At 32.3% G+C, this 14,009-nt stretch overlaps 1 protein-coding gene across 1 annotated transcript in view; it reads left to right on the top strand.

The window, feature by feature from the left end:
• The window catches only part of LOC134692269 (uncharacterized), a 67,177-nt gene that overhangs the window by 13,841 nt on the left and 39,327 nt on the right, over positions 1-14,009 (top strand). The window contains exons 7-12 of the mRNA XM_063552719.1: positions 290-481; positions 2,106-2,203; positions 3,010-3,202; positions 7,330-7,501; positions 7,827-7,933; positions 10,979-11,158. Coding sequence (XP_063408789.1) covers positions 290-481; positions 2,106-2,203; positions 3,010-3,202; positions 7,330-7,501; positions 7,827-7,933; positions 10,979-11,158 — 942 coding nt within the window. The remainder of the gene's footprint in view (positions 1-289; positions 482-2,105; positions 2,204-3,009; positions 3,203-7,329; positions 7,502-7,826; positions 7,934-10,978; positions 11,159-14,009) is intronic.

Below are 14,009 nucleotides of genomic sequence, written 5' to 3'. Positions count from 1 at the left end.
TTACAAATAACAAACATTAACACAAAATGATACTCACTTTACTTTTGTAAACGAAACGCGCGTATGGCGTATATACTAAATTTAGTCCTGGTATCTATGATGAGTTTATTTACCTTGAATATTGAAACATTTTTAAATTATTTTGATGTAAGTAATATTTCTCATACACAAAACCAGAACAACCAAGAGCATAAACTAGTTTTAATATGCATACGTAATTGATTGGTGTGCAACACGTTCTGTTTGCAATATATTTGATTTAAAACCACTCTGGGTGTGCCTTTTTCAGATCGATATGGTCGAGTAGAACAATTCCTTGAAAACACTTTAGAAACATACAGGTCTGATGCAATAGTACACTGGAACGACAATTTGACAGGAAGCTATCGCGTAGGAAGGAATGGACAGTGTGATTTAATGTGTATAGATGCAGCAAAAGGCCCTATGTATTACGAAGAACATTTGCCAATTGCAACAGATAGTGAGTAACTTTAAATCATGAGTAGTAGTCACAGCTCTTGCAGATACATGTTATTCAAATTTCCATTTGTTTTATCACTACTTCATCTTTTCAATAATGCTGAGCAAGCATTAACAACATGCATGTTAAAAGTGAGGAAATTAGTTAGTTTAAAATAGAAAGTGACACCATATTTAAGATATAAAAATATCAGTAATCAAACGACACACCTCTACATAATTTGTGTAAGTCAGTCTATCTTCTTTTCGTATAAGAATTCTTTTTTTCAGACGTGATGCATTCAATTGTATTTGCTGTCGTCAATAAAGCCAGCCCATCTTGTCCTTGCTTCAGATGTCAAGATCAATAACCATTACCGACCATTAAAAACTGTGTTCACCTAAACGAAACAAGATTTACCGTTAAGTTACGAGAGTTTACAACTTAATAATCTGAATACCCTTGTTTGCATTTCAAAAATAGTTTCTCAGATTAAACATATATTTTCTCCATCTACTCGCCATAAACACATTTAGTCACATGTGAAAAGCGCAGAAGTAAGCAAGTCATTATTTCACACAAAAAGTGGTAACCCTTATCAGGTGCATCTCGTACAAATACTCCAATACTGTGACTCTCACGCATGTATCATACTGTATTTTACGGCAGCTTCCTTCTACAAATAACAAACGACAGAAAAAGCCATCACATATGGTATTCTGTTTATTAATATTTCAACCTTACAATTTGATTGGTAAAATAAATCATACTTGATTTATAGTCACTTTTATTATATATTACCTAAATGACGACGTTGTCAAAGCGTTTCCGTGTAGTTTTATGTATGTCAAATCAGAATACAAGGTTCCTGGATCTTTATATCGTCCGCTTCAAATTAAAAAAAGTTTGTATCACAACTATACATTACTTGTTAAAGTTGTAAGAGTTGAAAGATATACAAATTAACTTTATACCATTTGATGTGAACCAAGGCTCCGTATTGAAAATCGTACTCTGTCCTATAATAGTTTGCTTTAACATAGTATGACTGTGATGGAAAGTTGTCTCATTGATAGCCTTACCACATCCTCATATATCTATTGTCTCGAAATGTAACATGTATGTGTACTCGGCTCATAAAAGGTTTTATAAACGTGTTATTTGCCTAATAAAAGGTTTTATAAACGTAGTGTTTGCCTCATAAAATGATTAATACATATCATTTTCCATATGTGCCTTGTAATAATAGTTGGACTAACCCTTGAATCATGTCTTGGTTTATTATTGGATGTTTGGATGATACCCATGCCGGTCAAAATAAGCCATGAATGCATATTGTGAACATAAAATTGAAAACGGACATGGAGAATGTGTCACCCCAACCAAAGAGCAGAAAACATCCGGAGGCCGTCAATGGGTCTTCAATGCAGAGAGAATCTCTAGAACCTGAAGGCGTTCTACAGATGGCCCCTGAAAAAAAACCGTATATTAGTTCAGTGATAAAGGACTTCATACTTAACTCCGAAATATACAGAAGAAACTAACATTTGAAATCATACACAACTAACAAAGGCTAAGAAAATGCGGCTGAGATAATCATTGTTTTGCACATATATAATACTTTGTGGTGTAATTTGTAATACAGAAAATGTACAGAGAGGTGCAAGAGTGGTTAGAGGTCCTGACTGGGATGACAGTAGCGACTGTGATGGTGGACTAGGACATTTAGGAACAGTAACACATGTAAGATTTCGACCAACAAATTGCTTCTTGTAGTAGAGCTTTTATGTGTCCAATATATAAAAGAACTATGCGTATGTTTTTTTTTTATTTTTGATGAATAAGTTTTAATTTTCATATATTTAGTCGGATTTGTGTTTTACGATTTCTATTTTTATTTGATTATTAAATTGGTTTATATGTACTTGTTTCATTGTTTTTTATGCATTGTAAATCGCTAAGAGTAAATGTTTATTTAGATCAGCGCTATATAAGCACTGTAAATAATAATAATAATGTTTTTATTTTAATATTGTTTTGTTCATGTAAGTGGTCATCTTGATAATAGCAAGTGCATGTTTTGTGTACTTAAAGTGACGGTAAGTATCAGAGAACGTCTCCGATTTTAAAATTGAAAGTGACGTGGCATGGACAGCAATTTTTTTAATTGAGCAAATTTGTACTAATAAAGCCACTATTTTAAAAAGAGACTCTTGAGAGGAACCTGATATCATCCCTGGTATTTCTTCGGGTTTTTGTCTTTTTTTGTGTTTTGTTTTGACTTAACTTTTATTTCTCATTTTGAGTGGTGTTTACTTTTATTTTTCTATGGCGTTGTCAGTTCATTCATGATTGATAAGATAACATATAGCTTAAGTATTGTTTGCCTCTAGTATTTTACTTTACTTTTGTGTATTTGACGAGACATACATGTATCTAATTTGATTGTTTCGAGATGAAAGATAAAGGTAAAAATGTCTGTCGGGATGAGTTCACCAATACTGCTTATTCGAAATGAGCAGTTTGAAATAGCTTTTTTTTTTCTTTAGGTTGGAGATTTGAGTAAAATAGAAAATATAACATCACAAGATGAATCAGGAAAAAACAAACACAAAAAGCCGACGTCCACAGTCGTCATGGTATCACTTAAACTTGATGTAAGAGTACAATGGGATAATGGTAAAACGGAGGATTACAGTTTGTCAAGTAATTGTTTACGACTGTTTGACAATGGACCATCAGGTACTGTTATTTGACAAATGTAACTTACTACTTAATAACATGTATAAATTAAGCATGTTGGGCAAAGCCAATTAACATATGAATAAAGTGATGGCCTTCCTAAACAGTAACAAGTGGAACGCTTAGTTTTTATTTTACTTTTACTTACGTTTTGATTTAATAATTCTGTGTGAAAAATGAATTAATATATCTTAAATTAATTTACAATGTTTTATTTGTTCAGTTTTTGTTTCATAATACATATAGTTGGTCCGTTTTCGTTTTAGATTTTTTCACATTTTGTCAGAACGGAGACTTGTATAGCTTACTATAAAACTGCATGTTGTACATGTTTGTATACATATTTACGTGGAATGTCTTCTGTTTCCTACACTATGTTATTTTCCTCCAACAGATACTACGTAGCTTATCATTAAATATGGCATATTTTTCTTTTAACATTAATTCACTTTTAAGGTCTTTGCATGCATCAGAAATAAACACCTCTGAAACTTAATGACAGAGTGACACTTAACCCCTAACGGGACAGATTGTGTCTGGCATTTATATAATGAAGAGATAATCTTTCAAACAGTTAATTTGAGGTATGGAGACTGCATGTGAATCACTGCTAGTAGCCATTTGTTAATTTATGTTTCATTGTCATTTTGTTCAATTTATTTTGTTATATTTTCTGACATTGGACTAGGACTTCTGTTAAACTGCGGTTTACTATGCGTATGCTTTGTATTTATTTTGTCTACATTGACTAGAGGTACAATGTATAAGGGGATCAAACAGGATCAAACAGTTAATTTGAGGTATGGAGACTGCATGTGAATCACTGCTAGTAGCCATTTGTTAATTTATGTTTCATTGTCATTTTGTTCAATTTATTTTGTTATATTTTCTGACATTGGACTAGGACTTCTGTTAAACTGCGGTTTACTATGCGTATGCTTTGTATTTATTTTGTCTACATTGACTAGAGGTACAATGTATAAGGGGATCAAACAGGATCAAACAGTTAATTTGAGGTATGGAGACTGCATGTGAATCACTGCTAGTAGCCATTTGTTAATTTATGTTTCATTGTCATTTTGTTCAATTTATTTTGTTATATTTTCTGACATTGGACTAGGACTTCTGTTAAACTGCGGTTTACTATGCGTATGCTTTGTATTTATTTTGTCTACATTGACTAGAGGTACAATGTATAAGGGGATGGTTGATATCTCAAGAATCCTGTTTCACCCTACATCATTGCGCATGTCTCAAGTTTTGTCAAGGGGTCAGTTGAAGCACGCCTCCGGATTCGGCGTTATCCCGCTGTATTGATGACCAATTGTTAAGCTTAGGCTGCTTACTGCTCTCTGGATCGGGTTTTCCTTTTTGACACTTTCACCGTTTCAACTTCCTCTTGTGGGAGAAATACTCGTAATGCGACTCATTGTTAGGTACGGTTTGGAAACAACAAATGAGCAAAGTGGATCATGACTTATCTAGCGAGATATGAAACACACACAGAAATTAAGCAACATTAGTATACGAGTCTTCGCAGCAACTGAAAGATAGTTCAAAGTTATTTGATATAAGAATATCTTATATATAAATCCTGATCTTCAAGACTTAGTATCAAGCAGTATACATTAAAGGAGAGTCGAAAGACGTCACAACTACTTTTGACATGCTTAATCGTGTACAATGCAAACATAAAAGAAAACACCTTAACAACAACCGGTTGGATCATGAAAATTGAAACTATGCATATAAAGCAATATATAAGGACATGCTAAATGTTAAGAACTGAAAAAGTAGTTTCGATTAAATACGTTCAAAACTATAAAAGTCCAGCGAAACTTCCGTGTCAAATGCATATATTAATTTAATAAATAGGGACATTTTTATTTGATTTGTTGTTACAAAATCGTTAAATTCATGAAACATCATCTGTACCCAAGCGTTTAGATTGTTATTAAGCGTAAATGGTCGCCTATATTATTTAATAAGTTACCAAAGGTACAAGGATTATAATTTAGTACGCAAGACGCGCGTTTCGTCTGCATAAGACTCATCAGTGACGCTCATATCAAAATATTTATAAAACCAAACAATTACAAAGTTAAAGAGCATTGAGGATCCGAATTTCTAAAAAGTTGTGACAAATAAGGCTCAGGAATTCTATGCCTGGAATATAAAAAATAAAATTGAGAATGGAAATGGGGAATGTGTCAAAGAGACAACAACCCGACCAAATAAAAAACAACAGCAGAAGGTCACCAACAGGTCTTCAATGTAGCGAGAAATTCCCGCACCCGGAGGCGTCCTTCAGCTGGCCCCTAAACAAATATATACTAGTTCAGTGATAATGAACGCCATACTAATTTCCAAATTGTACACAAGAAACTTATATAAAAATAATACAAGACTAACAAAGGCCAGAGGCTCCTGACTTGGGACAGGCGCAAAAATGCGGCGGGGTTAAACATGTTTGTGAGATCTCAACCCTCCCCCTATACCTCTAACCAATGTAGAAAAATAAACGCATAACAATACGCACATTAAAGTTCAGTTCAAGAGAAGTCCAAGTCTGATGTCAGAAGATGTAACCAAAGAAAATAAACAAAATGACAATAATACATAAATAACAACAGACTACTAGCAGTTAACTGACATGCCAGCTCCAGACTTAAATTAAACTGACTGAAAGATTATGATTTCATCATATGAACATCAGGCACAATCCTTCCCGTTAGGGGTTTAGTATCATACCATCATAACATATATGAGAAGCACATAACCCGTGTCATGCCAACAACTGTTTTTAGAATAAATGTCTTTAATTCCGACGCAAAGACCTTATCAGTGACTCAATATTAACGCCAAATATGCAATCTTTAATGACTTGACAACAGTATCGTAATTATATCCCTTCTTAATCAGTCTATTTAAAGGTTTTGTAAGTTTCTGAGGTGAATACTGACACCTTTGTGCTTTATAAAGAATATTTCCATAAAAAATTGGATGTGAAATACCTGAACGTATAAAAAGTCTGCATGTTGAGCTATATTTACGAATGATGTCTTTATACCGATGATAAAATTTAGTAAAAGTTTTGACTAGTTTGTAATATCGAAAACCCTGGTGTAATAATTTTTCAGTAATACATAAATTTCTCTCGGTAAAATCTAAAACATTGTTACAAACACGAGCGAATCGTACAAGTTGAGATATATAAACACCGTAAGATGGTGACAAGGGAACGTCACCATCTAAAAACGGATAATTAACGATAGGAAATGAAAAATCATCCCTTTTATCATAAATTTTAGTATTCAGCTTTCCGTTAGTGATATAGATATCAAGATCGAGGAAAGGGCAGTGGTCATTATTAGTATTAGCTTTATTTAAAGTAAGTTCAGCAGGATAAATTTCATTAATATACATACTGAAGTCGTCATTATTGAGAGCCAAAATATCATCCAAATATCGAAAAGTATTATTAAATCTGTTTATCAGATGTTGCTTTGATGGGTCTTTGCTTATTTTTGTCATAAATTGTAACTCATAGCAATACAAAAAGAGGTCCGCAATAAGTGGTGCACAGTTAGTCCCCATTGGAATTCCGATAATCTGACGATATACGGAATCCCCAAAGCGAACAAAAATGTTATCTAGTAAAAATTCAAGGGCATATATAGTATCAAAGCATGTCCCATTAACATAGTTTTTTTGTTTATTGCTACTAAAAAATGACCTAAAAGAGTTGGAACATATATATTCACATTCTGAATTTTTGAATGCCCATTTAATTAGGTGTGTGAATTTTTTCAATATACATGTATAATAAAATCCTTAGTTTTTTGAAAAAATTCAACTTTTGTTAACAGGAGATTAAAAAAAAATTACCACATTATTGATATTCATGTCAACACCGAAGTGTTGACTTAGATCTAGCTTGTTTTTATTCCAAGACAATTAACGCTCATTTAAATAGCTTTATATTCGTTGCTACCCTCAAATGATATATCGGTTTAAAACACAAATAAGTATCGAATATTTCATACTCTACAAGTATGAACATAAAACTTTTGTATTTCTATTTTAGATATCCTTAGTCAAATGCTACGTGTTTTCTTTTTCGACAGGAGTTTGTCATGAGGGTTATGTTTGTGATTGCTGTTCTTCTAAAGAGATTATACGTGGTATCCGATGGAAATGTAATATGTGTCATGATTTTAATTTGTGTAATATTTGCTACATGTCCGACAAACACGATCTTGGTCATATATTTCAACGAATAGTTGCTGCAAATGTGAGGTTAGAGTTTTGCTATGAGTTCCAGAAGTGTTTTAGCATTTCTAATGATTTTAGATAGTAATGATAACGAATACTTATTTGACGCATTTCATTTCTTTATTTCAATATACCATTTAGATAAGGCTTCTCTTACAGCCGCAAAGCGAGTTTTTTGTAAATACACTCTTATTTAAATATTGGTATTAAGAAATGTTGACCAAGAATCTATCTAAAAATAAAGTGATATTAATTACTAACATGTTTTTTGTCATTACAAACTAATTGAATTGGTTTCTCGAAATAATGTGAATTGCTGCGTCATTAATTAAATGTTTAACTTCTTCAGAGAAAATATGCAGACATCAAGAGAACACCCACGGTCATCAGTAAAAAGGCAGTCCTCTGGTATATTCAAAGGTGCAACGGTGGTTGAAGTATCTCTCGATAAAAGCGGTAATTTCATTTATAGAATAACAAGATATTGCCGATAAGCCGTTACAGTCAGCAGGCATTTAATTGTAATATTATAAATGGACATTCAATTTAGAATGTAAAAAAAGCTATATATTGTACCTTTGCATTCAAATCGTAAAGCCATGGAAACATTTCAAACTATGATTTTTTTTAATATTTTAATATCAAAATAGATCTTTACTCTAATAATCATGATAATGTTCTTACATCTCTTCTGAAAAAAAAATCAACATGCTTGTTATCAGATGTTCTCTGAAACTACATGTTCAATTGATACCAAAATGTACATCCAGCAGGGTATACTGTATTACATCTTCAGAAAACAACGTGGTGCAGATCTCTCTCAATAATTGTTCTAGAAAAAAAAATTGCAATGCTGTAACAATTGCTTGCTAGGTTCGTAAATGTCTACAACAAAATGTCTGTTCCTAGATGACAATCCAAAATTGTGTAATAAATTGCTGCTGAAAACTGTACAGTCTATGAAATTAATCTATAAACGTGTTTTAAAGTTACACTGGATCCATTAAATCCAAAGCATGCACTCCTCGTGAACTGTAATATGTGTAATCGAAACGTCAATTTCCTACACTGACAAAAGAAATACATTATGTGTATTCCCTCGCTATACAAATGTTAACTCTTCAACGTCGCCACTTTAAAAGCAGTTTTCATTATTATAAACCCGCGTCACGTGATGTCTGTATCCTCAATATAGCGCGAGAGTCGCGCGCGGGACCTGACATAAAATAAACCTTTCCAAACTAAACATGATACTTCCCCGGTAACACAATAATATAGACCCCTTACAGAAAGAAAGAAACAAACAAACAAACAAACACACACAAATACACACACACAATTACACACACACACACATATCAATCAAGTGCTGTATATAAAGTTATTTTTAGATTTAAAACAAACGTGCTTCTTTCAATTAAATATTAATTGTTAAAAGAGGGACGAAAGATACCAAAGGGACAGTCAAACTCATAAATCTAAAACAAACTGACAACGCCATGGCTAAAAATGAAAAAGACAAACAGAAAAACAATAGTACACATGACACAACATTGAAAACTAAAGAATAAACAACACGAACCCCACTAAAAACTAGGGGTGATCTCAGGTTAAGATTGCTATAAATAAAGGCAACAGTATAGTGAATAGTTATTCGAAAATCATAAATCGTTTGATATAAAACAAATCCGGGTAACCAACAAAAACTAAAAGAAGTATATCAACAATAAGAGAAAACCAACAGAACAACAGAAACCCTGCCTTGTAACAAACATAAACGCCAATGCAATATATATATAGAGACGAACATTTTGAAAAAAAATGCCGTATTCCTGACTTGGTACTTGACATTTTAAGAAAACATTGTTTGCTAACGTTGAACATGTATGGCAACGTTAGAATAATATTGCTAACATGACATCACTTCACGATAGAAATGTAGTAAACACGACGTAAAAAACACTTAGCTCTGGGAAACAAGATAAAGCTTCGTTTGAATATAGCCCTGGACTTAAAAAGCAGCAACAAATGTATTATATACCTGGAATGCATACAATTTTTTTCATAATAATAGTCCAAACATTTAGTATTTATACATATTTATATATACTATAGTAGTTATTGTCAATAAATTATGTGACGAAGTCATGATTATTAACAGTAACATAATATTTTATCCATGAAAACGAAAATTCACTCGAAAATTCATTCGAATATACTGACCAATCAGACATGAAATAAGATAACAGATTTTTGAAAAAAAAAAGTTTATTGTGTTTTGGCCAGTACAACCAACAAAGATAGAATTGGTTGAGTGGCTGTTGAACATTTTCATTTTCCTGTTACAATACATTAAATTATTCGGAAAACTTAGGATTTTCTTATCCTATGAATAGATTTCCTAAGCCGTATTTTGGCACAACTTTGGGGAATTTCTGGTCCTCAGTGCTCTTCCACTTTGTACTTGTTTGGCTTTATAACTATTTTGATCTGAGCGTCACTGATATGTCTAGTGTAGACGAAACGCGCGTCTGGTGTATTGAATTTAAATTGTAAATCAAATGCATTTTTAGAACGAGTGCATAATAATCAGTAGTAATACTGCTCTGCGTTTTACTAAACTAACTCCCGGCCTTGAAGGCATTAAACTTTGATCAGTGCTCTGAGCACAAACAAAAAACGCTCGAAACATAAAATCCAGCAATTTGATTGGTTGATTTTCGAGTCTGAGTACAAAAATAATGCTCGAAAGTTTTATGACCGTGGAGTCGAATTCGTCAAAGTGAGACTTCACATGATGACAGACTGACAAGACTTTGTTCTCACTACATACAGTTGTTTGCTTAGAAGAGAAGCAATTTTTATGATTTGGTTTGACTTGGGTGTACATGACTTTGCGATCCGCTGCATCTTATGTGGTATTATCTCTAGAAAAACGTGGAGTATGAATATTAACAACAGTGGATATACATATTAGTTATGCAAAGTAGTTCCGTCGCCATACCAAATTTTCCTATTTATTTGTAACTATAATAATTTGAAGACAGATACACTGCTGTTGAAGAAGCTGTCGTCAATCGTACTTCAACATTTCGTTTTTAACACAATACTCTGATTTGTAGTTTATCATGTTTTCAAACAATATATGGCGTTTAAAAGACATACTAGTTGGTATGATGTTTAAGGTGTTGTCATGCGTTTTTGAAATATTTCTTAAAGTACGCCACACTTTCATGCTAAATAGTAGAATGATATTTCTAAATTAAAAGATTTCAAACATTGAATTGATCAAATTTAGTAACAAAAGAAAATACTAGTTTATACATGTAAACATTGAGCTACATGTTATGGTACAATAATAGAACCGAAGGCATGACAATATAATAATAATCAATCATACATGAACAGTGTGTATATGATTTTTTTTTATATATATTTATCAGTTTAATACTGACACAGAAAATATGCTGTTGCATTATTACATTGTAGTTTCTATAACAGATGAGAAACGAGGCATCGTCAAAGACATTTGTGGATGTAAGGAAGACACAGGTCGAAGCGAAGTGGAAGTACTGTGGTCCAAGGATAAATCAAAAAGTTCACATCGGATCCTAGATCTAAAATATGTCGCAGGAGGGGCCTTTTTCTATTACTATGATCACCTCCCTGCTTTAGGAAAAGGTACACATTTAAAAATGTTATCAAATGATGCAATTAGTCTAATTAAGAATTAGATGAAAAAGCCACATATATTGACTCATAAGCATAGATTTTTTTATTACAATTTTATTGAATGATAACATTAATCTGACTGCATTGTCATATCAACATCGATTATCAGTTCAGAACATTGATACGTGAATTTGAATGACATCGGTGATTTTTTTTCATTAGATGTATCTCTGTTGATTTTGGATTGAATTAGTGTGCGGAAAAAAATTTCTTAACGATTCTGGTAAAAATAGGATAGCCGCAATGGTCGATATATTGAAATATGTTGTATATGTTACTTTCGATAAACTCTGTACAAGATAAGCTTATTTGAAAATCTAATAAAATGAGACTTTTATACAATAACCCATAGTCATATATTATACATTTATCAAGTCTATGAGACCTCACCTTCTTAATACAGTTCTCTATTTTGGACTATCAAACCAACCTGCACGATCTAACAAATGGTTGGTAATAAGTTAAACATGATAAAAAGTATAGTTCTCTAATATGGATAATGCAGTTTCATATTTAGACCAAAATGCAGGATCGCAAATTCAAATTCAAATAGTTATCCAATTCTGTAGTTATTTTTGAAAAACACAGGTCAAGTCCTTCGATTAAATATAATATCACAAGTACATATACGAAGGATAGCTTTCATTTCTTCTATATGTTTGAGCATTCGTTTAGTTTGTGTGTGTTATATTTTGCGCCCTTTCCACTTTTTCACTGCCAACCCAGATCCTGTGTTTCTCGTCAAGTCTTGTATAACCGCCTATACAACTTATATATTCTGTTCAACCCCATCCGGTCCAGTTCCTAATAAAACATTCAATGTTAAAGTTCATTTTGAAAGTACCTAATCTTATTTTGCTATATTCTATTTATCAAATATAAATTTCAATCCATTTGATTTTTCCCCGACAAATGAGACTGTAACAATTGGGGCCCCCTTAGTTGCTCCCCTGGGCAACTGAGGGTTGATGTAACAGGCGATTGTTAATAAAATATGTTTTATATTTAAAAAAAAAAAAAAAAAAAAAATCAATCTGAGATAGATTCGATTTTTTTTCTTAATTTGTTTGTTTAAAAAACGAGATGGTTTAAAGGGGCATTTCACATCAACAAACTTGAAGAAAAAATCAGACAATTACAACAACGCAAGACGAGACAACAGAGATTAGAGTCTTCGAAACATTACACAAACACAAAAACCTCCACTTTCACGAACCCCATTACGGCGGTAGGTGTAGATGTAGCAGAGAGGTAAACAGATCTTCCAGCAATAATGGCACACATCAAAATGCGCGTGATTTGTACAAATTTGGTGCCAAGTCTCATAATGCGATTACTATTGTGATGATAGAATAATTTCCGATGTCATATATGAGTCATATGATTAAAACCGGTCAAACAACCCGTGTTGGAATCCGTAAATCTTTTTAAGAATATCGGACAGCTGATCACAGCTTACTTGTTAAGAACACGGTTTTCTTGTAACAAGCTACCTTTTCCGAGCTATCGAAACCGAATCATCGTGACATACCATAGTTATTTATAAATGTACGCAAATATATAAAGAAACTTAACTGTATCTGTGAATATAAATAAGGCAAATAATTTTTAAGTATTGTTAATAACATTAGTGTACGAAATATATACCAGAGCTTGTATTTTATATGATTAACAAGAAGGATTTTGTTTTTCATCATTGTCACTGTATGTTTATTGAAATAGTGTTATTTACTAAACATAAAGTCATGTTCATTTCAAAGTATATATATATGCTGCATTATAATTGACTATTAATCTTATGATCTACACATAATTTTATCATTTTTAAAACACAATACATGATAATGCAGACATCTTCATGTATTTTTGAACATACAATAATTGCGACCGATTATCTTGCTTTGACGGAAATATAAATCTACGAATTGTTGACGAACTTGTGACGACGATAATACAGATATACTAGGCTTTCGAATGTTATATGATTCATCCTTGTGGTATATAGGTTCATATCCGGAAGATCCAATGTTCAAATGAAATTCGGTTCATCTTCCTTGGCCCGATCGTAGCCCGGATTTGAACCATATCGAGCATATTTGGGAAGGGATTTGGGCGGAGAGTGCGCGTAAGGACACCCCATTTCAAACACCTCATGAAATAAACAATGCCCTTCATCAGATATGGTTGCTGCTACCTAAGCAACAAATTAGTCGATTTATGGCAGGAATCAGAGGACGTTAAGATGAAGCTATCCGTTTGAATGGAGGATGCGCACAAAGCACTAATTCTTTTGCGTACAACGATCAACCATGATGTGAACAGTCATCTGAAGATTAATTTTGAAATGTCTTACATTGTAAAGTTCGACTACAGTAAAAGTTGTAAAATGCATTTTTTTGTACAAAAATGACTTCATTTTGTTATTAAAATTGTGGTTTTATAAATCATTTTTTTTTCAAACATTTTTTGTTCGTTTCAATGCTAATGTTATCATAAACAATGTTTCAATAATATTATACACATATTTTATTATATTTCATCCAAAAAAAGAATCTGATTTTTCAAGTTTTAAAAAATCAAGGTGTTGCAATACTTTTATATATATATAAAGAAACTGTATCTGTGAATATAAATAAGCCAAATAATTTTTTTAAGTATTGTTAATAGCACTAGTGTACGAAATATATACCAGAGCTTGTATTCTATATGATTAACAAAAAGGATTTTGTCTTTCATCATTGTCACTGTATGTTTATTGAAATAGTGTTATTTACTAAACATAAAGTCATGTTCCTTTCAA

The sequence above is a fragment of the Mytilus trossulus genome, chromosome 12 (genome assembly GCF_036588685.1).
Source record: "Mytilus trossulus isolate FHL-02 chromosome 12, PNRI_Mtr1.1.1.hap1, whole genome shotgun sequence".
Lineage (NCBI taxonomy): Eukaryota > Metazoa > Mollusca > Bivalvia > Mytilida > Mytilidae > Mytilus > Mytilus trossulus.
The sequence above is the reverse complement of the archived record's forward strand: the minus strand, read 5'-3'. Positions and strand labels throughout refer to the sequence as shown.